Here is a 20632-nt window from a genome sequence, read left to right on the forward strand (position 1 = left end):
CAAATCAAAACCACAATGAGACACCACTTCACATCCCTAGGATGGCTAGAAAGACAATAACAAGCGTTGGCAAGAATATAGAGAAACTGAAGCCTTCACACACTGCTGAAGGACATGTCAAATGGTGTCGCCCTTTAGAAAACAGGCTGGCAGTTCTTCAAAAGGTTAAACATAGAATTACCATATGGCCCTGCAATTCCACTCCTCGCCATGTACCCAAGAGAAATCAAAACACGTCCACACAAAAACTCGTACACAAGTGTTCATAGCTGCATTACTCATAACCGCCAAAGAACGGAAACAGCCCCCAAATGCCCCTTAACTGATGAACGGATAAACAAAATGAGGTCCATCCAGACAATGGAATATTACTCCTCAATAAAAAGGAATGAAGTGCTGATACACGCTACAGCGTGGACGAACCTCGAAAACACGCCAAGTGAAAGAAGACAGTGAAGAAAGGCCGCATATTGTGTGATGCCGTTTATATGAAATGATCTGAACAGGCAAATCCATAGAGACGGAAAGTAAATTAGCAGTTGCTAGAGGCTACATATGGGAGGAATGGCAGGTGACTGCTAACAGGCACAGGGGTGTTCTTTGGGGGAATAAAATGTCCTAAAATTAGTTAGTGGGAATGGTTGCACAACTATGTGAATATACTAAAAACCATTAAATTGTACACTTTAAATGGGTGAATTCTATGATATGTGAAATCTATCTTAACAGGATTGTGATATATATGTATTTTTTTCAAGTGGCTATAAAGTTCATTTTCATGCATCTCCCTCCACCACATGTGATGTGAATGTCTGCCTTCCAGTTCTTGTGGCTTTGTAGAGAGCATAAGGTTACCGTCGCAGATGAGGTCCCACCGCCTGCAAACGTCCAGGCACCGCCTCCCCGTGAACCCGAGATGGCAGGTTCAGCCCACGGCACCTCCCACCTGGGCCTGTGCACACTCCACGTTTTTTGTTCTTCCTCTCCACATGGAGGTCAGTGGAATGTCCTGCTGTTTCTGAGAATAACCAAGCTTGTCTGCTGGCTCTTGACATGTAAATTAGACATCAGTGTCCTTATTCTGGCCTCTGGGCCCCAGCTCAGTTGGACAAGATTTGCAAAGGAAATATGAGCTTGACAGGAAAAACTGGACTTCACTTGGGCATCACTAAAAACCAGTTATAGTCAAGTCGAAGTGACAGCTGCGAACCTTGAGCTCAGCCTTCTTGCCCCGGGGAAGGAATGAGCAGACTGGCAGGTCAGGATAGTCGCATCGCTTAACGACAGGAACACATTCTGAGATCGTCACAGTGTGAACATCGCAGAGCGTACCTACACAAACCTAGATGGTACAGCCTGCTACCACGGTTGTGCGTGCATCCAGCGTTGACCGAAACATTGTTACATGGCGCGTGACTATAGCTTGTTTGATGTCCCTGGACTGCTGGTGAAAAAATTAGGAAATTGTTTTGCTAAAGAAAAGTGCCATATGTGACAGCATGGATGAAACTTGAGGACATTATGCTAAGTGAAATAAGCCAGTCACAGAAGGACAAACACTGCATGATTTCACTAATATGAAGTATCTGAAATAGCCAAACTCACAGAAGCAGGGAGCAGAATGGTGGGTGCCAGGTTGGGAGGAGGGAGGAACTCAGGCAGATGGATAAAGTCTAGAGACCTGCGGAACGACGACGAGCCTGTAGTTGACAATGCGGTACCCACAGGGAAAAATTTGTTGAGAGGGTGGATCTCCTGTTCAGTGATCCTACCACAATAAAAAAAGAGAAGGTTACAGGGCGGTATGTCCAACACAATCCCACTGGTGTCACACCCACCCATCTTTCCAGCCGTCATCCATCCATCCATTCATTCACCCCAAACTTTTAACCCTGGCTATCTCTAGTGAAGGACAATCAAGGGTTTTATTGCGGCGAGGACTGGAGTTTCACTTTCTATGTGATGCGCCTCTGTTGTATTGTTTGAGTTTTTTAATAAGTAACATTTTAATAATAAAAATATTTATAATACAGTTATATTTCTATTTTTATAAATGGAAGCGTGTTCCATGGTCAACGGTCACTTTTTTTCATGCCTCTGAACGCTCATATGTGCCTCAAAACTCAGCTCCCAAGTTGCCTTCCCCTGGGGGTCGCCCATGAGTCCTGGTCTCATTTAAATTCCCACTGGCCTGCTCCCGTGGCGCCTGGGCACACCTGTAGACTGGTCCTCCCCACACCACGGTGCCTGTGAACGCTGTCTGACACCCTAGGCAAAAACAAGGGAGCCTGCTGGGAGGGTTAGTGTGCTCATGGGAGCCTAGGGCAGAGACGGGTCTCAGCAACCATCAGAAATCACATGGTCTCTCCCAGCTTCCTGGCATCATCTCTGTGAAACAGAAGCTTCATAAGGGCAGAAATGTTGTCCTTTTTTTCCTCTGCTATATTCCCAGCGTTGGCACACAGAGGCCTTCAATACACACTTGTTGAGAGATGAGGTGGCCTGTGCCTGCTGCTCTCTGTTCTCTCCAGATGGACTTCGTTGCTGTGCTGTGCTGCCAGCTGGGCCCGACAGACCCCAGATATCCTCTCCACTGCCCTCAGTTCTCTTCCAAATTCCCGGGAGAGAGAAGCGATGGGCCCAGCTCTGCGTGACCAGCAGGTGTAACTCGGGTCTCCTCAGCGGCAGCCAGGCGTGGGTCCCACAGCAGAAGCACCTGAGGAGGCTGTGGGGTGGGGGCGGGCAGCATCGTCTGGGTTTCCCACCGCGGGGCGGGGAGGGGGGGGGCGTGGGGGGGGGTGCAGGGAGAGGGTAGTACACACGCAGGCATGAGCCGGGGAGAAGCGCTGGGAGCCGAGGCAGGGGGAAGAGTTTGCGTGACATCTTATGATAAAAGGGGTTGAAAATGAACCAAGGAGCTCCCCTAACGAGGACAACACCGGCAGCGGCTGGTTCTCCTGCACGTTCCCATTAATCGGACCTCGGTCAACTTCAAGCACAGCAGCTGATCCGGAAATTACCACGACGTCTGCCCTCCAGCCACAGGCCTGGGCCTCTCCGGACCGGGAAGGCCCCGACCACCGCACCGCGGCTGGAAGCGGATGCTAACGAACCGCAGCCAGGCCGCCCAGTTAGGCCGCGCGCCGGAGCTGCGGGCTGCGATGCGAGGGGCCCGGCTCCCGCCGCAGCCTCCGAGCCCGGAGCCGGGGAGCTCTGCGGCGCGAAGCGGCGGGAGGGGCTGCGCGTGGCGGGCGAGATGAAGGCCGTTGCTCGTCGTTTCCGGGGGAGCGATCGACACCAGCAGCAGCGTGTAGGGCCACCCCCGGCGGGGCGCCCCGGCCGCCGTGCACCCGAGGGGCGCGCCCCGACCGCGCCGAGCGCATCTCAATGAAGCCCGCGCTGTGCCCGAGGCGACGGCGGCGCCGGAGCCCAACCAACACCGGCGCCACTAACCAGGATGCCGGGGCGGCGCGCGAGCGCCGGCGACATTCGTTCACGTGGAGCCCTTCTGCCGGGCCAGCCCGCCTGGGGCCCACGAGCCCGGATGCCCTCTGCAACCCCGACGGCGACAGCAGGAAAGCAGGTGGCCTCACCGTTCATCACCTGGAGGTCAGGAACTGGCTAGCGCTGACGTGGATTCTGACCCCCGCTGCCACTCGCAGCCTTGGGCAAATTATTTAACTCCTCTGAGCCCCAATTTCCTCACTTAGAAATAAAAACAGCACTGAGCTCAGGGGCGTTGTGAAAATTAGATGAGACGGTGACGGCTACTTTTACTGAGCAGGCACTGTGTGCCGGGCCGTTTTCAGCCTTTATATCATCCCACAATACTTTGTTAGTATTGCCTGGGAGGCAATGACTAATTTTGCTCTCATTTTACAAGGATCCAGAGAAGTTAAGTAACTTGCCCAACGTCACACAGCAGCATGGGGACCCAGTCTGCTTGGTTCCACAGCCCATGCTGTGACAGGGACATCACCTGCCTCACAGAGCAGGCGGGGGGGGGGGGGGGGGGGTGGTCGGGGGCGGGGAGGCCGCAGGTGGATGAAGAGGAAGGCTAATGGTGATCCAGAGAGCAGGTCATCCACAAAGTAAGCATTACTAGGTGAACGAAATAAATGAATGTTTTATGACGTCTTTGGCTAAAGATTTACATCCAAATGGTGTTTCACTAGAGTTCTGTAACATGAGACCACACTCTCTGGTACCCAGAATGACAGGCAGAGGGAGAGAGTGGGAGTAAGGGAAGTGGTCCCTAAGCCAGGCTGGGGCTGGCCACCCTCCCAGCTTACTGCCCTTTCCAAGCTGAGGGTGCTGGGTACAAGCAGGCGGCGTGTCATCACAAAGCATGGAGCATTTGCAACCTGGCCATATGGCCTACAACTGGGACCCCTCCTGGAGCCTCCCGGGCCAGAGGAGGCTTAATGGGCAGGAGCCCATTGTCAGCGGGCTTTCAGGGTACATACCCTTTTCCCTATGGGGGTTGGGAAGAGGTGGGACCTGGGCAGGGGCGGCCCCTGATGGAGGTGAGGAGGTGGTACCCAGTGCCTGAGCAGGGCAAGGAGAGGGGGTTGCGGGCTGAGCTGCCTCCCAGAGGGCAAGGTGCAGAGGCTGAGTCATCACTCCGCAGAGAGGAGCCAGCCCTGTGAAGCCTGGCTGGGGCAGGCAGGGGGCTCCACCAGTGACTGGGGCAGAAGCAGAGGACAGGCCCAGAGGCGTGGGTCATGCATGCCAGTGCTGGCTGGCACAGTCACTGGCTACCATGGCTGGAGGGACTCTGGGTCGCCCCAAGCCAGAAGGGGCTTTAACCATCAGGCCCAGAGTCTTCGAGCTTCCCAGAGCCCTGAGGCTGGAACCCCCATCTCAGGCTCAGGCTGGCCTGGTCTACAGCGGCCCTGCAGGCAGAGCACTGGGTTCAGGTCTAGCCATGGATCTAGTCACTTACCCTCTGCAGCTTCAGTGTCCTCTCCTGTCAATGGGGCATCACGCAAGTACGCTCCTGACAAGGGAAAAGGAAACAATGGGAGGAAGGGCGGGGCCCATGGAAGCGGGTCAAGAGCTCCTCTCACCTAAGACGGCACTGTCTTGCCCCTCTGGCGTCCACTCCTGGTGCTGTGGGCTATTTCAGTGGGGCCTGAAAGCAGGCCTTCCAGGGGGTTCCAGGCGAGTCTCAAAAAATAGCTAAGTGTGTCTAGAACTACGCTGTCAACATGGCAGCCACTGGCCACAGGTGGCTATTTATATTCAAATTAGTGAAAATTAAATACAATTTAAAAGCCATCTCCTCAGTTGCAGTAGCCCCGCTCCAAGTGCTCAAGAGCCGCCTGCAGCTGGCGGCTGCCGTGCTGGACAGCACAGAGGGTGGCCAGCACTCCGGGGGGCTCCCGGGCGGCACTGCTCCGGACACAGGAGCTTTTTTAAAACCACATTTCTCGAGAGCTGCCTGTGTGCCAGGCCCTGTGCTGAGAGCCGTGCCTGCACCACCCCCTCGGATCCCGCAGCAAGCCCCTGAGGCGGGGACCGTTAGCACCCCTGCTTTGGTTGTGAGAAAAGAGAGGCTCCGAGGGTTCGGTGACTCGTCCAGGGCCGCACCGCACGTTGGTGCTGGAGCCGAGACTCATGCCAGGTCTGACCCGGCCTGCTTCACTGCCTCCCTGGCTTCGCCTGTCCTGTGTTCCCAGACCACAGAAGAAGGCCGTCTTCCAGGCACCTCACCTCCAGAACACACGAGACTGCCCCAGCATTCTTTATTGGCCTGGCTGAGGCTCCAGAAGGTTGGGGTGGGGGTTGACTTTGTTTCCCTGGGGGATGCTCCTGGCTCTGAGCCCTCATGGGACTTTCTGGGGCAGAGGATTGATGATCCCGCTCTCTATGTACTCGAAGACCGTGTAGGGGTCCTGGTCCCCGTTGATAGTGAGGGCCTGCCCATAGAACTCCTCCAGCTCTGCAGCATTCCTGTAGAACAGGTCCATTTTGAACTTAACATGCTCTTCGGCATCCTTTGGGTTCTGCAGGAGACGGTCCTGGATTTCCGTGGTTGGGGGTGGCTTGTACATGAGGTGGTACCTACGAGAGAGGAGGGGAAGCAGGTGACCCGTGGTCCAGCCCAGAGGGCAGGGGAGAAAGGGGCCCTCTGTCCTCCTGTTGACCAAGTTGGTCACCAGCACCACCACCATGAGACATTTACTGTGCACCAGCTGTGTACACACCCTCAGCTGGGTCCGGGGGCTACAGAAAGACCCAAAACATGGTCCCTGCCCAGGGGAGAGGGATACAGACCAATAATAGGAGGACAGAATAGAAAGATACATTGTGTCAATTCCTTTCCTTCATTCCCATCCTTTCTTCTTGCTTCCTAACAACATTTCTGAGGCATCTGCTATGCGTCTGGCAGGACACCTGCTATTGACGATGCAGCGGTCAGCAAGGCAGACGCTGACTCTGTTTATAGAGCTTACAGTCAGATGGGGCTTTATCACAACAAACGTGAGAGGGGATGACAGGAAGTGCCACAGACAGTCATTGTTGGGGGAGACCCCAGGGGCAGGGTCATCATGCTTGACATGGGTCAGCGAGAGACGTCCCCCAGCAGCAAGGATGCGAGAGGAGCCCATAGTTTAGAAGAAGCCTGGTGTTTCCTTCCTGCCCCTCCCTGCTCCACTCCTGAGTCGCTGGTTACCAGGGAGGACGGAAGCTTCCACCGCTTCGTGACTGTGGGAACTTTAAACCATGTTTCAACACAAACGCAGTGATTGCACTTGGTCAGACTGGAAAGCAAAACCAGAATTTCCCCCTCGTAACTGTGGGAAGGCTCACAGGCGAGCTGGTTCCCATGGGGATGTGTTTGTACAGCAACCACGCCTGGGACGCACTGCAGTGAGGGCAAAGGCCCAGTGAGGGGCGCAGGTGACACCTGCCCAAGGCACCATTTCACATGCTGAGTCAGAGCTGTTACCCAGACAGAGTGGGTGAACATTCCGCCAATTTCTGTAGAGCCCTGGACATTAATTTCCTGGCTACTCGTCCAGGCAGAGGATCGACAGACGCTGCCAGAGGAGCTGGCTGGATGAACCCCCTTTCTAGAGTTTCTGTCAGTAGTCACCAGTGGCACCCCTGGAGCCATCCTGCCGTGGCATCGGTCAGCCAGACTGAGAGAGGAGGCTCCCTAGCGGGGCCTGGCTCCTGGCGCCCTCAGATGGCCACCCACCGGGAGCCTGGCACAAACCTTTCTCCCGTGATGGGATCGGTTCTTCTCAGGGTCAGCCGCTCAAGGACAGAATCGAATGGCACATTCAGGAAGAACACCCTGCAGGGAAAGAATCAGCCCACGGTCAGCCCATGGTCAGCACACAGTCAGCCCACTGTCAGCCCACAGTCAGCCCACGGTCAGCACACAGTCAGCCCACGGTCAGCCCACAGTCAGCCCACAGTCAGCCCACGGTCAGCCCACGGTCAGCACACAGTCAGCCCATGGTCAGCACACAGTCAGCCCACTGTCAGCCCACAGTCAGCCCACGGTCAGCCCACAGTCAGCCCACGGTCAGCTGGAGAGAATTGCAGGCTAGATTCTCGTCCCTGAGACCAGGTGGGCATCATGTCACGCACGCACGTGGGGGGAGCCTTGGGAGCCGTCTCTCGGGGGCCCCGGGGTACCAAACTCTCGGTGGTCCCCGGGGATAGATGCAGGTGGGGCTCCTGCCGTGGAAGCTCTCTGCAGCCCTGATTCAGGGACAGCTCCCAGCCCCCATCACTGGTGGGGTGGGACTCCCTGGGGTCATTCTTCTGGTGAGCTGTTGGGGAGCAGAGCCCGTCCTTGTGGGCGGACAGCGTGTTCTCTGGAGTCACGTGGACTTGGGTTAGAATCTCACTTCCACCATGAACCTGCTGTGTGACCTTGGACCGTGAACACAACCTCTCTTGGACTCAGTTTCCTCAACTGTGAAATGGGCTAAGAGTCGCCCAGTGTTGAAGATTACGAGACAGAGTATGTGGCGAGCTCCATGCAGGGCGTGTGCATACCCGGAGCTTGAACCCAGCAGCTGGTGCCACGCTTTAGTCACTGCCACTGCTGGACACCCTCCCCGAGGGTTTGGGCTCCCCGACTGCCCCACGCCCTCCCTGGAGAGGTAGGGCTGGTCATCCTGAGCTCCCTCACAGAGGAGCCCAGACCCAAGGGAGCAGGACCCTCCAAGGTCAACGGCCCAAATCAGAACCCAGTGGGAAAGCCCCGGCGTTCACCTCCGATAACGGCCAGAGGGCCTGGGAATATGTCTCCTGCACCCCAGTGTAGATGGTTTCATCCCCCTGTTCTGGCACTGGAACCCCATATTTATATAAAACCTGAGGAGAGAGCTTCTCAATCGGGGGTGATTTTGCCCCGAGAAGACATTTGGCAATATATGGGGACATCTGGGTTGTCGCAACTGGGGCAGAGGCCAGGAATGCTGCTAAACATCCCACAGTGTGTCGGAGTGTAGGACAGCCCCCACCACACAGACTTACCTGCCCCAATGTCAGCAGTGCCAGGGTTGGGACAAACAGGACAGGCGAGAGGTGCTGTCGCCCTGGCTGGGAGAGGTAGGCTGGGGGCCGGGGCCCAAGTGTTCGTGGCTCCTGCCCACGGATCTAATCCAGGCCCTGTCTTCTAGCGTTAAACCATCTCAGTTTGCTTTTAAAAAGTAACTTCTGGAATATTCCATTGCTCACTTACTGTTTACTCATTTGTCCTTTAATTAATTCATACATATATTTATTGAGTGCCTGCTGTATGCCAGGCACTGTAGTAAGCTCGCATGTGTACCAGCCCAATGTATGGAACTGAGACATGACATTTAATAGAGTTGTCATTGTTGACATCAGGGTTCGATGACTCATATGTGCAACTTCCAGTGGGGACATCAGTGACAACAAACAGCCCCTGTACACCCAAAGCCTTGCTCATTTCACTTTCAAGTAAACTCAGGCAAGAAGCACATCTAAGTTAACAATAAAAACACACGTAAACAAGATTCCCACCTTAGCTCTCAGGGTGGGAGTCTTTTTAGGATGGCGGCTCTGGCTCCTCCAACTTAGTGAACAAGAGAAGCCCCTCACTGTCATCCTGGGAGTTCACCAGACATGTTGATCGGGCTCCCAAGACACCAAGCTTTGGGGGGTCCAATGGGACACTGGTCCTCATCGTAGCTGGACTAACCTTTTAGGCCCAGGTGTCACCTCGTAGGCCCAGAGCAATGACCAGCCCCAACTAGTGTCCTGACACCCATGAATAAATGTGAAGGCCTGAATACTGAATTAGTCACACACAGTTCTAGTGTTCTATTTAAACTCTCTCTGCCTACTGCCTGATTTTTTTTCATCCCAGCCAAAAGACTCCACTAACTGGCAGAGTTGAGAATGATGCTAAATTCCAGGTTTGGAAGGGATCTTAGACATGTTTCCCTAATTCTCAGCGACCAATTGCACCAGAATCCCCTGGGGAGCCTGTGATGCAGGATACTGACGCCCCTGGCCCAGAGCGTCTCGTTTGGCAGGTAAGGGAGGGAGCCCAGTCTTCCCCTAGCGACTGGAATCGGTGGCCTTGGGGAACACCTGGCCCAGGGGTTCTGAACCAGGGCCCCCTGCAGGTCCTGGGTCCTCTGGAATTAGATACAAATTCTTACCTACATGTGTTTTCTGGGAGGGGATGGGTCCATGTTTCTCAAAAGATTCTCAAAGGGGTGGCAGTTCTTTTTTTAAAGATTGGCACCTGAGCTAACGACTGTTGCCAATCTTCTTTTGTTTTTTTTTTTCTTTTCTGCTTTTTCTCCCCAAATCTCTCAAGTGCATAGTTGTATATTTTAGTTGTGGGTCCTTCTAGGTGTGGCACGTGGGATGCCACCTCAGCGTGGCCTGATGAGTGGTGCCATGTCTACCCCCAGGATCCGAGCCAGTGAAGCCCTGGGCCGCCTCAGCGGAGCGCGTGAACTTAACCACTCGGCCACAGGGCCGGCCCCTAGGGTGTCAGTTCTTAAAAATGATCATGAGTCACAGGTCTGAGTCATAACCCTGTGTTTTGCAGAGAGATGAAGCTGCGGCCTTGGCAGACTATGCGGATGTGACAGAGCTGGGCTGCCCACATACTGCATGCAGTCCCCATACGCTGCTTCCATCTACTGATAGATGCACGTTAACTTTCCTGATTCCTCTGGGGAGCCACTCTGATGCCCTTTATCCCTGTGACTCGTTTGGAGTTAACTCACCGCTGGGCTGTAGGGCTGGGCATGTGGGAGGCCCAGATGTGGCCTATCCAAGTGCCGGCTCCTCCTGGGCACAGGCATCGTATCAGGATGTAGGCTGAGCCAAGCCAGGCCAATGAGAGGCTGCCCCACAGCTTGCCAGAGAGAAAGGAGCTTCATTTTTGCTGGGGCTGATAAGCTAATGGTATGGGAGCCTGGGGTTGCCTGGGGCCTGCATCCAGAGAGAGCCCACCTGAGAATGAAGCCCACCCCGAGAGAGCAGAGATATGGCGAGAGACACTGTTTGGGGCACTGGATCAAGCTGTGCCTGAAGCCAACACACTCCTCAATGTTTCCCTGACATGAGCACATAAAATTTCTTTTGCTGGTTTGAGCTGGGTTTCCTGCAATTGTTATCCAAAGGACACCTAATATATCTAGTCTCTCCAATGCTACTTGCTTCCGGAAAATGTGTGAACTTTAAAAACTGTGAGTCTCTGAACCAAACATTCTCTCTCCTTCAAGGCCAGCTTCTCCCACTGTCTTTCTCCTCCCTCTCTCATTTTGTCCATACTGTTTGCTGAGGTTCACTTCTGCCCAGCTGTAAGAAACCCCTCGCTGGTACCTGCTGACAGCTGCAGCCGCCCCTCCACAGAGCAAGCACAGTGGCTTTCCCAGCAGCCTGGGGGCCAGGGAGGAGCCATTAAAATCCACTTGTTCCCTGCACACGTTCTCCATATAATATCCATTCACAACGTGCCGCAAAGTAACAGCCACCAGATAGAACATGCAAGATCGGGGAGCGTCTGAACATGGGGAGCACAGGGGTTTCAACACACTTTTATCCCTTACACTCCAAACATGCTGGCCCCCCCTCACACCTAGGACTTGTGAGCAACAGCAACACCAAAACACGGCTGTCACCGAGGCTGGCGGCTGACGGTGACGCTCTGGATGCCGACGCCAGTAGAAGAAAAGGCAGTTTGGAAATCCCTGATAATTGACGCTGCTTCATAAACAAACAAGCCACAATTGAAAGATTTTTAACCCAGCATTTCAAGACCGCTTGTCGTCATTCAACGGCTTGTGGAAGGCTGGCAAGATCAGAAGCACAGGGACACCAAACTGGAAGTTGAAATGCATTGCTGGGAAAAGCCTTGCTGGAGAGGAACCGTGCTTCCCTGCTGGAAGCTTCTGATTAGCCAGGCTAATGGTGCCACAGCGCCAGAGCAAGGTGGCGGGTGCAGCCCAAGCCACTCCACAGAGAAATGCTGCCCTACGTGTGTCCCCACTTGCCAGTGTTTTGTATTCTGTGCTCATTTACGGTAACAGAGCCAGGCAAGGCAGCACGGTGAAAGCAAAGAACACTGGAAGCAGGGCATGCCGGGCAGCGCCCCTCCTAGTGTGTGAGCAAAGGGGGTGCTTGGATTCACCAGGGGTGGGAGCCACATCTGCTCTGGGATTGCAGAAGCTCAGGCTGGTGGATGCCTCAGGAGGGAGGTGGAAGGTACCTTGGGAGGCCTGTAATCCCTCACTACTCAAAGTAGGGTCCCCGGACCAGCAGCATCAGCACCCCTTGCAAGCTCCAGCCCCACAGCCCATCCACTGAATCAGAGTCTACCTTTAATAAGATCCACAGTGACTCGTACGCACATCACAGTGGGAGAAGGGCCACTCTGATCCCATGGTTCCCAGATTTGTCTGATGATGAGAATCCTCTGGAGGGCTTATCCTAAATACAGGTTCCAGGAACCCCTCCCAGAGCCACCAAACCACAACCTGCAGGGGCGGGGCTGGGAGACTCGTGTTTGTAACTCAGCAGCTCAGGGCATTCTCAGGCTCAGGCAGGCGTGGGAACCGTGGCTCTCTTCTGAGGTCTTACCCTTGACCGCACCCTGGAACCACTGGGGAAGATTTGAGAATACTGGGCCTGGGCCTCACCCCCTTGAGATTCTGCTATAATTGGCCCAAGGTGTGGCCTGGGAATGGAGATTTTTTTAAAGCTCCTCAAGTGATTATAGTATGTAGCAAAGGTTGAGAACCACTGCTCTGATCCAACGTGCTCAGTGTACAAGGTGGGGAAACTGAGTCCCAGAGAGGTGAGGGCTCACTCTGCCGCCCAGGGCATTGGCATCAGATATCCAGTGACAGCAGCGATCTGGACCCACCCTCCTCTGTCCCTCTGGCCATGCTGCCTGGGGCTCTGTTTGGGGAGCAAAGGAAGCCTTCCTCCTCAAAGGCCGTGAAACTCACCCCCGGCTCCAGAGCTCAATTCACCAGAAACTGAGGGATGGAACTTTCTCTGGATCCATGGATAGGTTTGGTAAATTGAGAGACATGATGTATACTAAATGACTTTAAATAAATAGTGTTCGGTCCTGTCCAGAGGCAGGGGCCTGCCCTGGTTAGCCTCTTGATCTCAACCAGTAAACCTCCACTGTGTGCAAAACTCTACACAAAGCACCACACGTTAACACAATGAGATCCCACTCCACACCCCTCGGGATGGCGATTATCACAAAGCCAGCAAACAACAAGTGTCGGCAAGGATGAGGAGAAAGTGGAACCCTTGCACGCTGCTGGTGGGAATGTAAAATGGTGCAACTGCTGTGGAAAATGGTATGGTAGTTCCTCAAAAACTTAGAAATAGAATTACCATATGATCTGGCTATTCCACTTCTGAGTATACACCCAAAATGAGGGAAAGCAGGGACTGGAGCAGATATTTGCACACTCAAGTTCACAGCAGCATGATTCACAATGGCCAAAAGGTGGAAACAACCCAAATGTCCATCAGTGGATGAGTAGACAAACGAAGTGTAAGATTATTCAGCCTTAGAAAGGGATGAAATCTTGATCCATGCTACAACATGGATGAATCTGGAAGACATTACACTAAATGAAACAAGTCACACACAAAAGGACAAATATTGTATGATTCGACTTGTATGAGGTATCAAGAGTAGTCAAATTCATAGAGACATAGAGTAGAATGGTGGGGCCGGGAGGGGGCTGGGGGGTGGGGATGGGGAGTTGCTGTTCAATGGGTGCAGACTTCGAGTCTGGGACGATGAAAGAAGTCCTGTGGGTGGACGGTGGGGACGGTGCACAACAATGTGAATGTACTTAGTGCCACTGAACCGTACACTTAAAAATGGTTAAAATAGTAAACTTGGGCTTAACAACAAAAAAACAAACAACCCGATCAAAAAATGGGCAGAGGACATGAACAGACATTTCTCAAAAGAAGATATGAATATGGCCAATAGACACATGAAAAGGTGTTCATCATCGCTAATCATCAGGGAAATGCAAATCAAAACTACACTAAGATATCACCTTACACCCGATAGATTGGCAAAAACATCCAAAACCAAGAGCGACAAATGTTGGAGAGGTTGTGGAGAAAAAGGAACCCTCATACACTGTTGGTGGGAATGCAAACTGGTACAGCCACTATGGAAAACAGTATGGAGATTTCTCAAAAAGTTAAAAATAGAAATACCCTATGACCCAGCCATCCCATTACTGGGTATCTATCCTAAGAACCTGAAATCAGAAATCCCAAGAGTCCCTTGCACCCCTATGTTCATCGCAGCATTATTTACAATAGCCAAGACGTGGAACCAACCTACATGCCCAGAAACTGATGATTGGATAAAGAAGATATGGTATATATACACAATGGAATACTACTCAGCCATAAAAAAAGACAAAATTGGCCCATTCGCAGCAACGTGGATGGACCTCGAGCATATTATGTTAAGCGAAATAAGCCAGTCAGAGAAAGACGAACTCTATATGACTCCACTCATAGGTGGAAGTTAATATATTGACAAGGAGATCTGATCGGTGGTTACCAGGGAAAAGGGGGGGTAGGGGGAGGGCACAAAGGGGGAAGTGGTGTACCCACAACATGACTAACAAAAATGTACAACTGAAATCTCACAAGGTTGTAATCTATCATAACATTAATAAAAAAATAAATAAAAATAAAAAGTTAGAAAAATTAGAAAAAAAAAATAGTAAACTTTGTCATGAATATTTTACCACAAGAAAAAATAAGCACTATGATGTAGTTAACAGGCATTATGGTGAAGGCAGGGGGAGGGGATGGTTCTCTGGCCTTGAATAAACTTACAATTTAATGAGCTTCTGAATATACACATGTATATAAAAAAGGGATGAACCAAAATATATGAGCCATAGGATAGTACTAATTCCACACTAACTATAACGCCGATGCTATACAAACTTTCAGAAAGTAGAAGAGGACAGAATAGAACTTATTTTATTAGGCCATCTTTCCCTGATACCACACAAAGACACTAGAAAACTATAGCCCAACATCCCTCATGAATGCAGACGCAGAAATACTCAATAAAATATTAGCAAATTGAATCCAGCAATATATAAAAAGAATAATACATTACAACTAAGTGAGGTTTAGCCCAGGAATGAAAGTCTGGTTCAACATTTGAAAGTCAATCAATGTAACTTACCATATCATTCGTAAATTAAAGAAGAAAAACTATGTAATCACCTCAATAGATGCAGGAAAAGCATTTAACAAGATTTTACATCAATTCCTGATTAATACTCTAAGCAAACTAAAAATAGAAGGTAACTTCATCAATCCAATAAAGGATATTTACCAAAAAACTACAGCTAACATCATATTTAGTGGTGAAAGACTGACTGCTTTCCCCCTAAGATTAGGAACAAGGCAAGGACGTCCATTCTCACCACTCCTACTGAACATCACCTGGAAGTCCTGGATAGTGCGACAAGACAAGAAAAGGAAATGACATGCATACAAATGGAAAGGGAAGAAATAAAACTGTCTCTATTTGCAGATGACATGATCGTCAAAGAATCTTCAAAGAGGCTACTATGACTAAGTAAGTTTAGTGAGTTCACAGGATACAAAATCAATATACAAAAAATAAAGTGACTTTCAAGATGCTAGCAATAAACAATTGGAAACTGAAATTTAAAAGTACCATTTACAATAGTATAAAAATGAAATCCTTAGGTGTCAAGCTAACAAAATACGTACAAGATCTGCATGATGAAAACTACAAAACACTGATGAAGCAAATCAAAGATTTAAATAAATGGGGAGCTATACCATGTTCATGGACTCTGAGACTCAATATTATTGAAATGTCCCTCCTTCCCTAATAGAGCTATAGAATCAATGCAGTTTCAGCAAGGTTTTTTGAAGATTCTACACAGGTTAATTCTAAAATTTATATGGAGGGTATTTCTGGAAGAGAATTAGAATCACTAAAACAATGTTGAAAAAGAAGAACAAATTGATTTCAGGGCTTACTACAAAGCTACAATAGTCAAGACAGTATGAGTGTTAGTGAAAGGCTAGACACATGGATTAAAGGAACAGAATACAGTTTGGAAATAGACTCATACAAACACAGCCAATTACTTTTCAACAAAGGTGCCAATGCAATTCAATAGAGAAAGATGTTTTTTTACCCAATGGTGCTGGAACAATTAGATATCCATATGCAAATAATGATCATAATAATCTTAACCCAAGCCTTACACAATACACAAAATTTAAATCAAAATGGATCATGGACCTAAATATAAAACCTAAAACTATTAAACTGCTAGAAGAAAATCTTTGTAACCTTGGGTTAAAGATTTCCTAGATATGACACCCAAATCACGATGCATAAATGAAAAAATTGACAAATTAAATTTCATTAAAAGTCTAACAATTAAAACCTTCAGTTCTTCAAAAGGCATTAAGAAAATGAAAGATATGCCACAGACTGGGAGAAAGTATTTGCAGAACACATATCTGATAAAGGATTTGTATCCAGAACACGTAAAAATGTGAACTATATGCACCACAAATGACATACGGGGCGGGGCACAAACAGGTCCCTTACTACCTTGTATTTCCAAACTTGATAATCGAATTGGGAAAGTCTGGTTTAGGAAAACAGTTTCCTGAAAAAGGCTCAAAGGGCTTCCTCCTTCCCCAGTTCTTTCAAAGCCTGGAGGGCCGTGCTGAGCCTCCTGGAAGGCAGGGTACTGTCTGGGCTTTAAATGAAGACTCTGCCTCTGTCTCTCAGAGCCCTTTCTGGGCTGGAGCACACGCCCAGAGTGCCCTCTTACAGGCAAGCTGTAGCAACTCTTGGGCTTCCGGAGAATCAAGGAGTCTTCTCTCAAGGGGCAGTCTGCAGTGACCACCACTGAAGCAGGGAACCAGAGAGAATGACACCGTACAGGAACACTTAGGATGGTCTGCTCATCTTTAACTAAAATGGTTGCCCATGACACATTGGAAAGGTGGTGTAGCCGGCCCTGTGGCCTAGTGGTTAAGTTCGCGCGCTCCACTTCGGGGGGACCCAGGGTTTCGCCGGCTTGGATCCTGGGTGGGGACATGGCACCGCTCATCAAGCCATGCTGAGGCGGCATCCCACATGCCACAACTAGAAGGACTCACAACTAAAAATACACAACTATATACCGGGGGGCTTTGGGCAGAAAAAGGAAAAATAAAATATTAAAAAAAAAAAAGAAAGGTGGTGTAACAGAGACGCTGTTGCGAAATTAGTCCTCGTGCAGTGGCAACCTGTGGGGTGCTCACAGAGCACAAAGCAGGAGCGATCATTTTTTACAGACTTGTCATGGCCTCCGTCTAGTCAAAGGGCAGAGCGCGGTAGCGTCCGCGTCTAGAGACAACTGCATTTGGGGACGGCAGGGAGGAACAGGCAAGCTGTTGGAGGAAGCTAATGGGAACGAAGGATGAAACTGAGCTGCGAGTGGCAGGAAGAAGGGGACTTTGCAGAGTCAGGAGAGGAGGTGCAAGTGAATTATGCACAGACTCTCGGAACATAAAAAAGAATAATTGGGTCCCCACACCCCTCTTGATGCGGGGTCGGTGAGCCGAGGAGTCGAAAGAAAGATTTCTTAGACTCTCAAGATCTGGCAGTAGTGCTCTTTTATTTAGAAAATAGTGTGGAATAGCATGGGGACAGGACCCATGGGCAGTCAGAGCTTCTGCTGCCGCCGCTTCTGCTGCCCCCGCTGGCATGGGGACAGAGCCCATGGGCAGGCAGAGCCGCTGCTGCTGCCCCCGCTGGCATGGGGACAGGACCCATGGGCAGGCAGAGCTGGTGCGTGGGGACAGGACCCACGGGCAGTCAGAGCTCCTGCTGCTGCCCCGAGTTGAGGGTTAGGGCTAATTTTATAAGGCATAGGTATATGATTCATCTCTTTACAAGACAAAGGAAAGAACATGAAAAAAAGTTAAAATGGTATCAGTGCGGGTGGGGTCTGGTCATTGGGTGATCCCATGACTTTTAGACAAGAATCAAATCGGATTAAGTAAAGGTTAGAAAGGTTAGACGCCACCACCCTAAACCAGTTACATGAGATTGCCAGACAGCAACCAACTTAAGTTCTTGCCTCTGGCATTGACCAAGAGCCTCTAGAGATAAGACCATCCCCCCCTCTTCCTGGCACAGAGAGGGAGGCATCTTCACAGATAGAGGTTTCCCTTAGAAATGTAAATGTTTCCCAACAAAGGGGCAAACAAATTCCACTCCTTGGAGCCTGAATCTCATCTGTAGTTTTAAAACTAACCAGCCTAAAAATCCTCATCATAAGCCATTTTAAAATTAAGCAGCCTAAAAATCCCCATCACTCTGAGCACACGAGGAGTGAGCGGTCTGAGGACAGGTGCTGCCTTGTTCCTGCTGTATGCTGCATCTGGGGTGTGTGGTAAATGCTAAACAAATAGTCCGTTAATGGGTGGATGTCAGCACATGAGGAAAGCAACCGTGATGCCGTGGGAGGCCTAATTCCTCCTCACAGAGAAGCACCCATCAGCTCAACGGGACCGGCCTCCTGGTCCCCCCCGCAGGTGCCTGGGCCGCAGGTGCAGGCTGCAGCTTCCCACCACAGCTGCTGTAAAGACCGTGCAGTGGAGAGCACAATGTTGGACAGAGTTTGGACACAAGCCCTCCCTGGAGTCTGGAAAAGGTACTGGCCAGAATTTTAAAATTTTTACTATGTACATTTTTTTGCTCCGACAAGAGTCCAATTTGAAAACTAAAGGCCAAACATCTCCACTTCATTTTAAAACCCGGTGCCTCCCACCTGCCCTCAGGGGGCACCTGCGGTATTCCCCCACTTCCCGTTCCCCGCTCCTTAAAAAAAGAGGATCCCGCTGGCCATTTCTTGTTTAAAACTAGGCATAATTGATAGTGGCAAATCTCCCCTGCGTGCGTCTAAAACCTCTCCAGGGGCCAGAAGAACACTCTCGCTGACTGTCATTAACTGGGAAATTAGCCGCACTGCTGGCAGCTTACCACATGCCGTACGAAACGCAGCAGTCTGGTTTAGGGAGAATGACCCCAGGATCAAGTTCTTGCACAGTCGCTCTCCATTTTAAAATCATCTTAAAATTTCTGCCTCCTTCACCACGGGGAAGAAAGAGAAAAAATCCTTGGCACACTGCCACCCAGACACTCCCCAGACAATCACAAAACGCAAATCATTGAAAGTCAGAAAGTTCTGCAAACTTTTCCCAAAGAGAAAGGCAAATGAGTTGAAGGCAAAAATGACAGTAGACAGTGGAAAGCTAGCCAGGACTTCAGAAGCAAATCCTTTAGCAGACTTCCCAGTGGACCTAAGACGTCCTGGCCCATCCTTGGCATGAGGAAGGGGTAGGGAGATCCAGCAGGGGTAGAGGGTACAGTAGGGGCAGAACTTTCTGGTAAGGCTCCCCCTGTGCAAGTCATCCATGAGGATGCACAAGACTTTGGCTTTGGGGCAGGAAACAATGTGCTTGAGATGTCACGTCCCTGGGCCCAGGAAGCCATGTCAACAAGATAAAGACTTGTTCTGAGCTCTTGGCAGCTCCTGAGATTTTTAAGTATCTTAACAGGGGCGTCTTTATGTCCTCAAGTCTATTCCCAATGACTGGTCAGACTTTATTATTATTACTATTATTTAAAAAAAGAAAACAAACCGGTGCCTGCTTTTGTGGTCTATTTAATCAGTACAACTTGATCACGATAAATGCATCCTGTACAGCTGAGGGTAAATTCAAGCATTCACAATAGAACGCAAATAACACTTTGTTCAGACCACTAGTTTTCTATCCTAACAAAACGCCTGTGCATTTCTAGTCAAAATGGGATGGTGTGATGGTTAATTTTATGCATCAATTTCACGGGGCCATGGGCCGCCCAGATTAAACATTACTTCTGGGAGTGTCTCGAGGGTGCTTCCGGATGAGATTTGCATTTGAATGAGCGGATTCACAAGACTGCCCTTCCCAGTGTGGGTGGCTCATCCAACCCACTGAGGGCCTGAGTAGAAGGAAAAGTGGAGGAAGGGAGGGTTCATTCCCTTCCCGCTCTCCTCCCTTGCTGCCTGCCAACCTGAGCTCGGCCATTGGTCTTCTCCTGCCTTGGACTGGATTACACTGCTGGCTCTCCTGGTCTCCAGCTCGCTGATGGCAGACGGTGGGACTCCTCAGCCACCACAGCCTCGTGAGCCAGCTCCTCATGATCAATCGATCAGTCATTCTCTCTCTATCCTACTGGTTCTGTTTCTCTGAAGAATGTTGACTAACACAGATGGGGGGAGGGGAGGTCAGGAACTTTCCCGTTGGGGGACCCTCTTGTTTGAGGTGAAGACAGTTTCTAAAGGAAGTGATCCCGAGACACACTTGGTGATTTGTGAACATTATTACAACAAATAAATCATGACATGAAATATGTTCACAATATATTGTTAATTGGGAAAAATGAGATTATAAATCAGGCAGTATTGTTTTATCCCATTTAAAAACTGTCTAAAAAAGACTGAACATTAAGAATAATGGATAACCCTTATTTTTTATCTTTAGCTCCACTTTCTTTTTAAAATGTTTTATATTATACGACTGTGCAAGGAGAAACAAACCAGAGTTTTCCTTTATTTTTTCAAGCCAACTTCTATTAACACGGGAAGCAGAGAGGAAAGAATGTTGTGTGCATGATCCGAAAGAGGCCCAGGCTCCGAGGGGAGGAAGGGCAGGGTGGCAGATGGAGGCGGAGTCAGGAGGTAGAGGCAGAAGAACAGGCCCCTTACAGAGGTAGGAGACACACTCTCCACTGGGCCTCACACAGTGGTCTGCAGCGGTGGGGGGCAGGCAGGGGCTCCCAGATTTGTAGCATTTGCCAATTTCCCTGATGTGAATACTCCCAACAGCCGATTTCAAGCTGCCAACATGACGTCACTGAACGTGGAGCTGGGAAGAGATGTGCACAGGATCTCAAGGGCTGGTGCAAGCGTTCCACAAGGAAGGGATTCCTGTTCCCATTTTACAGGAAAGGGGCCGGCCTCAGACAGCCCCTCTCTATCAAGGCCTTGTGTTTTAGGCCAGGCAT

The 20632-nt window shown here is 50.3% G+C and overlaps 1 protein-coding gene and 1 long non-coding RNA gene across 7 annotated transcripts in view; both read right to left on the minus strand.

Annotated features, from left to right (window-relative positions):
- Nucleotides 1-470: 470 nt before the first annotated feature.
- LOC139079615 (uncharacterized) lies at nt 471-3612 on the minus strand. Its single transcript, XR_011533372.1, has 2 exons — nt 2483-3612; nt 471-1768 (listed from the first exon to the last, which is right to left on the minus strand). It is a non-coding gene; the product is annotated as an uncharacterized lncRNA (long non-coding RNA).
- A 2121-nt stretch (nt 3613-5733) lies between these two features.
- The window catches only part of AK8 (adenylate kinase 8), a 132221-nt gene continuing 117322 nt past the window's right edge, over nt 5734-20632 (minus strand). For all 6 annotated transcript variants that reach the window (XM_008524358.2, XM_070595427.1, XM_070595430.1 and 3 more), the window contains 2 exons: nt 7226-7306; nt 5734-6066 (listed from right to left, as the gene is read on the minus strand). In XM_008524358.2, the coding sequence (XP_008522580.1) occupies nt 5829-6066; nt 7226-7306 (319 nt within the window). In that variant the 3' untranslated portion in view covers nt 5734-5828. The remainder of the gene's footprint in view (nt 6067-7225; nt 7307-20632) is intronic.

Source organism: Equus przewalskii, chromosome 26, assembly GCF_037783145.1.
Source record: "Equus przewalskii isolate Varuska chromosome 26, EquPr2, whole genome shotgun sequence".
NCBI classification, from domain to species: Eukaryota; Metazoa; Chordata; class Mammalia; order Perissodactyla; family Equidae; genus Equus; species Equus przewalskii.